The following is a 7056-nucleotide window of genomic DNA, read 5'->3' as shown; positions in this document are numbered from 1 at the left end:
GATCAGTGGAATTGATGAACCCAAACACACTGACAGATATATAAATGTGTTAGCAAGATGTAACTTCGTTAAGGCGTTCTATTACTTTTATAATATTTTTTAAAATCTAATTTAAATATAGAAAGAAAGGATTAGAAGGTTAAGCAGGTCAACCCGAGCCCAAACGTTTTCAAATAATAATAGATGAAACTTCAGTTGTTTTTCTCATAGATACATATACGTCCAATAGACCAATATCAACAAGGGTTAAAGTTGATCACTGAAAGGCTCTTATCTCCGCGCTCGCACACACACAAAGAAAGAGCAAAGAAACAGATGTGTGAGGATGGAAATAGAAATTAACATTATAAATAATAAACAAAAGCATTAGTTTACAAATTTGAGAAAAAGATGACACTAAAAGCAGTTATAACATCAATAACAGATAAAGTACACCTCGAGTAGCGGCATATGTTGTAATACTGAAATTATGCACTGTCAAAGCCAAATATCCGGAAAACACCTGCAAAAAGGGTCAGGCCGGTTGAATAACGGGTCAAACAGAAAATTCTGTAAGGGTGGGATTCCAAATACTTTCTGTATAAAATGTTCATTTTATTTTTGGAATAATGGATTTTAATAATCCAAACTATTAGCCGTTGGCCGGCAATGGTCCAACTTCAAAAATAACCACTGGTGGTCCCACCTTTTCACATATTGTACACTAATGGACCTTTACTAACAAAACCTTATTTTCTTTTTGTCCCCTTGTCCTTTTCGGTTTAGTAAAGGTCCATTGGTTTACAATATATGAAAAGGTGGGACCACCACTATTTACTTTTTAAGTTGGGGCCGTTACCGGCAAACGGCTAATAGTTAGAATTATTAAAATCCATTATTCCTTTATTTTTTATATAAAGTGTGTCAAATATGAACGCAAAAGTTATATTAACTCCCGTTATTTTTTAAGCCTTTTTGTCTAAAATTTGACCTATTAGAAATAAAATATAATCCAAATTGACCCTTTTATAAGTAATGGATCAAAAATTATTATTTACCTTCATCAGCCTGATACTTATTTTTGTCATCACCAGCATATGCAAGCAAATTGAACTTTGGATTCCATTCCACGCTGTTCATGGCTGCCCGACAAGGGATTTGGTGAACTGACCGCCCCGTTTGTACATTTGACTGTGATTCCAAAGGTGCCATTATTTTACATAATTATATAACGAGTAAAATGTCATTTTCGTCGGCCGTTTTGTGACTTTCATTCAAAAGGTTTGAAATCTTGCCATATTCATCCGCTTGTTAACTCCATCCATTTTTCTCCGTTAAGTTAGGGGTATTTCCGTGTTTTTTTGTTAACTTAAAGGGCAATTCAGTCTTTTTCAGGGGTATTTGGTCTTTTTGCATAAAGTGAAAAAGACCGAATTGCCCGTTAAGTTAACAAAAAAGACGAAAATACCCCTGACTTAACCGAGAAAAATGGATGGAGATAACGAGCCTAATGAAAATGGCAAGATTTCAAACCTTTTGGATCCAGATGTGAAAAAGCAAACCTTTGGACAAAAGTCGCAAAACCGGCCAAACCTCAGGGACGAAAATGGCATTTTACTCTTACATAAATGTTATTATTACAAGTTTTTTTATTACCATTACTATTATGTTGTTATAATTATCATAGAGTATCAACAAACGAAATAATTGTTGATGAACTTTAAACACAAGAAACACATACTATGTCGATGAACAAGTCTTCACTAGCAGACGCAATATATTCGCCCGTGTGATTAAAGCTTATGGTCCTAACTGGCCATCTGAAAAAAATATATAATATTACATTACATTATATATACATATCTAACATCATATACGAATTATTTCACTCTTATTGTATGAAATGACTCACTCGAGTTTTGTGAATGTTCGCACACACAACATTTCTGAAATATCCCAAAGGCTGACTAAAGAATCAGCACTTCCAACAGCAAAATATCTGTCACAACACAAAAAAGATGGAATAAGGAAATTTACATCAGCGGAAGTGCCACATAAGCAAGAAAAGGGTCATCAAGCAATCACATTACTATATTAGCTCATTTCAAAATTGTATGATAAACAGGTGACAGGTCCGGACGTTGTTGAGTATAATTACCAAAACAGACAACCAATCAAAGTACGTTGCTATTCTATGACACTAGCATTTAAGGTTTAAACAAAATATGTGACTAAATTGCAACTTACGTCCTTTAAGTTTGAGCCAAATTGCAGGCGTTGTCCTTTAACTAACGAAATTACACTGAATGTCCTTTATGTTACTGTTTCTCATCAGGCGGGGTCCTTTGCCCTAACCCAGTTAATTTTTTCTGTTAACTCTTACCACGTGGCACTCACATGAGGGCATAATGGTCATTTTCACTTATTATCTAGAGTAAAGCGCATTTAACGTTCTTTAAGTTTAAATCAAATTTCAGGAGTTGTCCTTCAACTAACAAAATTACTTGTGAGTGGCACATGTTAAGAGATAACAAAAAAATTAACCAAGTTAGGGCAAAAGTACACCGCCTGATGAGAAACAATAACATAAAGGACATCCAGTGTAATTTCGTTAGTTAAAGGACAGCGCCTGCATTTACGCTCAAACTTAAAGGACGTAAATTGCAATTTACTTCAAAATATGTTGCAATTTTAATGCTGAAAACCACATATAAAGTTTGATGAAAACAGTGAGGTGATCTGAACATACCTTCCCAAGGGGTCAATTGCAATGCAATAACAACCAGCAGTATGAGCTGTCAAGGTGTCAACTGCTTTAAGAGACGGATAAGCAAGTACTTCAACGGTACCTGAAGAAATACATCAATAAATAAATTAGTAAGGACATGATGAATAATGTATGCATACGCGATACATCATCCATTAATTCAACTTCTTCCATTAAGGTCATCTATATATTGAATACAAAAGTAGTACTTTTTTCCTACTATATTTTATGGTTTATTATTGTATTTTTTAGAGTAAAATGCCATTTTCGTCCCTGAGGTTTGGTCAATTTTGCGCCTTTCGTCCAAAGGTTTGTTTTTCCGCATCTCTGGATCCAAAAGGTTTGAAATCTTGCCATTTTCATCCGACTCATTAACTCCATCCATTTTTTTCTCGTTAAGTCATGGGTAATTTCGTCTTTTTTGTTAACTTAAAAAGCAATTTGGTCTTTTTCAATTAAGGACTCGTTTATACATTATGCTAAATACTTGTATATAAAGTGAAAAAGACCGAATTACCCTTCAAGTTAACATAAAAGACGAAAATATCCCTGACTTAACAGAGAAAAATGGATGGAGTTAACAATCCGGATGAAAATGGCAAAATTTCAAACCTTTTGGATCCAGATGCGGAAAAACAAACCTTTGGACGAAAGTCGCAAAACTAACCAAACCTCAGGGACGAAAATGGCATTTTACTCTTTTCTAAATAAAGCTTAAAAAGTATGATTACTCAAAAACCATGTATTCACACCGTTTCCCGTAGTCAAGAAGAACATATCTCCGGTCATGTTCCATGCAATCTCATTTACCTGACAAACAAACCATTGAAGCTATCAAAAGATATCACTAACGCGTGTGCTAAAACAAAATCACAAAATTACAAAAAAATAAATAGCATTGGATTATTGGAGTTCTTGACAATTTGCACCACATAAAAGATACTCAAGTGTGGTTGTTAACTATTTCATCATTCCATTCAACCAATTTACAAAGTGGGCAAGAGTGCAAAAGACAAATATTACAGAATTGTCATCGCTAAAATAAGATCATATAAGAGCATTAGAGCGAATTGTTTGAATGCAATTTTCACCTCATAATTGAATTTGCGCTTATGAATGACCTTGAACTTTCTAACATCCAGTATTGTAATTTCATCGTCCTATAAAATAAATAAAAATTAGCAGGGCTAAACATATGTAAATTTAGGTACTTGGTTTTAAAATACGCGCATAATGCGTGAGGCGCCCGATGCACTGATGAGAGTGCATCGCCACAGCTGATGCGTTGCGTTTACATGATGCGAGGATATTGCGCGATTTCGCATAATGCGCTCCGATGCACGCAACATTGTTTGTTATGTTTTTTTTTCAGATTTTATGAAATGGGTTGGGTTTTCAATAATTAATATCTTAGTATGCTTGATTTGGACTATTATGGTTCCTAAACACTTTTTGTGTTTCTAGAAACATTTTAGTATGCTTGATTTGAACCAAAAAGAATAACTCTTATCTTCTAGTTATGCCAATTGTTTAGTTTAAGTATGTATTTTATAAGTTGTTACGTATACACAATTTCTGGTATATTTTTATAAAGTGCGCATCGCATAGCGATGCGCTCGCATCACGCATCAGATTTTTTGGACCAAACGCATCGGAGCGCATCACGCAATTTAAAACCAAGTTTAGGTAATTATAAAATCTCGGAAATAGAAAGCAAACTGCACCCTGTTCCCAACAGCTACATGGGTCCCATCTGGTTTATAAGTGATATTAATATTCTCGCCACTAAGTTCCGCTTGCTGTGAACATTTACCACCTGTAACATTAATGCTTATGCATAAAGATTACTTGCGAACATCCTTCGGTTTTCATATGTAAACATTTAGTTTCAGTTAAAGATTTGGTAACGGGAAACGAAGTGTTACTTACTGCGAACATCCCATAGTCGAACAGTTTTGTCACCTGATGCAGTGGCAACCAAATCAGCATGTTTAGGGTCCCAACACAATTGATCCACGCTATCAGTATGCCCCTTTAGCTCAAGATCTTTAACCTTGCTCTGCAATACACAGTATCCAGATGAATTACAATAAGCTACAATGTACAAGTTATATTAACTACGAATTTCAATTGAGTGTGATCCTATAGACACATTGATAAGGGGTTGATCCAAGAGTTGGCACACTCTTACTTGGACCAGTTTAACTGAGCGAAAACGAGCAGAAAAGGCCCAAACTTCAAACGAGCATAACTTGGGCTAGAAGTGGAATTACGAGGTCCGTAACCAGCGAACAAAAAGGTCTCGACGAGCCGGATCATGTTCACCAGCTGTCGGACTCAAATTCCATCGATTAGGGCTTTGATTGCATCACCAAAAAGGCAAAAACTTCCCCTAATTTTTCGCTAATTTCATTTCTTTCTTCCCGTCTAAAACGTATAAATCTTTGATTGCATTAACTTGCGTGTTTATCTATAGCCTTAACTCCAATAATTATTAGACAGTTTGTATTTGTAATTTCGAAAATTCGACAAACCATTATTCATTCATTTTATACCAAATTCCTTTGAGAACTGCTACTAATTAGGCGTTTAAATAGGGCAATTAATTGGTTGCGTCATTTTATCAAACACCTGGTGTGCAACATGCTAACACAAACAAACAAACAAGACTTACATGACCATGGGGCTCAATATGCCACACGCGTGCTGTTTGATCAACGGAACCCGAAGCAAGCTTTGTTCCAGTGCAATTCCAAGCTACTGAATGTACCTGTTAAATTAGGGTTCATGAGAATAGTAGAGTGATTAGGGTTTGGTGATAAAGTGGGGGAGAGTGAGAGTGAACCTTCTTCTTGTGGCCCTGATACTCTCTGCTGTGGAGGTTTTTGAATGGGATTGTTTCTGCCATTGTTGTTCTGGCTTTGTGGAATCAAACTCTGAACTGAAGAGTGTTTGTGTGAAGAAGAACTATAAAGGTTTTGTTTATGTTGAAGTTTGTGGGGCCAAATGTTGTTTTTGTATTTTATAAGGGTTGATATGGAAAAAGTCGGAAACGAGAGGGAAAATTATGAGGGTAGTTTTATAATCGGTCAGTTTCATCCAAAACTATGAATAGTGTTTGTGTGAAGAACTAACTATAAAGGTTTTGTTTGTTGAAGTTTGTGGGGCCAAATGTTGTTTTTTAATTTTATAAGGGTTGATATGAAAAAAGTCGGAAACTGGAGGGGAAATTTACGAAGGTAGTTTTATCTTTTTACAAATTTTTATAAATATGAGCATGTTCGGCCCTAAAGTTAAGCAGGGAGGACCACTGAAGGGGTATGGTCCCACATCTCGCGTCAGCATCGACCGCGAGTGATCATTACCCTTATCAAAACCCCACTAGCTAACAACCTATTTATGTCCGTGCGGGAACGCATCGACACAGTGGTTGAATCCAGTCTGTCCAGTGAGAGAGGAGGACTTACCTGGAATATGAGAGCGGTATAGTGATGCGGCTGGCACCGCATCTGGTGTATGAAAACGGAAGTAATCATAGCGATGCGGCCTGGCACCGCATCCAGTGAACACTTCTATCAATACAGAGAAGCTGGATAACAGCAACAGTCACCACAGACGACGATGCGGCCTGCCACCGCATCTCGCGTATTTCTTGATCAAAGAGTGAGAAGCCGGAACGTCTACAGTTACCGCAAACAGCGATGCGGCCCGCACCGCATCCTGTACACTCAGCAAGTGGGACTGACACCACAGAGCAAGTAGCACCAATGGCAGCCGCCTGCCAAGTCTACGTAAGCGACAGACTGATGTGGCATCTCCTCCGCAACCGACATGCCTGACACACCTGCAAAGGTGCAGCATGTCGTCAGTCTATCCATCTATCTCCTCCTTCACTCCTCGGCTATAAATACTAACCCCAAACCAGGTTTGAGGTATCTCTTCACAACTCTCTCACTACTACTACTATCATACTTTGCTTCCCAAACAGACTACTGATTCTCACACCGGAGAGTGGTAACAAGGAGCACCCCCACCCCATCCTCCTTGTTACGAGTCACGGTTTGTTTCCTTATACAGGAGATCAACCCACCGGTGATCCAGCCAGCAATCCTCGAGAGGAAGGGATTAACCCTTCTTGACGAGACTAGTGAGTTAACCCCGCCCGGTTAACCATTGTTTCATCATTGGCGCCCACCGCTACTCTTAGCACTTTTTCAACCATCCTTCTCCCTCTCAAAAGATCATGACTGATCACCAAAACAACACTACCGGGGATAATCTACTCCCCACCAACCTAGGAAATGCGGGGA

At 37.7% G+C, this 7056-nt stretch overlaps 1 protein-coding gene across 1 annotated transcript; it reads right to left on the bottom strand.

Moving 5' to 3' along the window:
- Positions 1-318: 318 nt before the first annotated feature.
- LOC110873552 (THO complex subunit 3) lies at positions 319-5750 on the bottom strand. The gene is made up of 11 exons (XM_022122491.2): positions 5592-5750; positions 5421-5516; positions 4676-4805; positions 4471-4562; positions 3838-3906; positions 3499-3556; positions 2729-2828; positions 1892-1978; positions 1721-1799; positions 1038-1170; positions 319-502 (listed from the first exon to the last, which is right to left on the bottom strand). The coding sequence occupies exons 1-11, from the start codon at positions 5652-5654 to the stop codon at positions 468-470; spliced, it is 942 nt and encodes a 313-aa protein (XP_021978183.1). The 5' UTR covers positions 5655-5750; the 3' UTR covers positions 319-467.
- Positions 5751-7056: the final 1306 nt, after the last annotated feature.

This window comes from Helianthus annuus, chromosome 8 (assembly GCF_002127325.2).
Source record: "Helianthus annuus cultivar XRQ/B chromosome 8, HanXRQr2.0-SUNRISE, whole genome shotgun sequence".
NCBI lineage: Eukaryota > Viridiplantae > Streptophyta > Magnoliopsida > Asterales > Asteraceae > Helianthus > Helianthus annuus.
The sequence above is the reverse complement of the archived record's forward strand: the minus strand, read 5'-3'. Positions and strand labels throughout refer to the sequence as shown.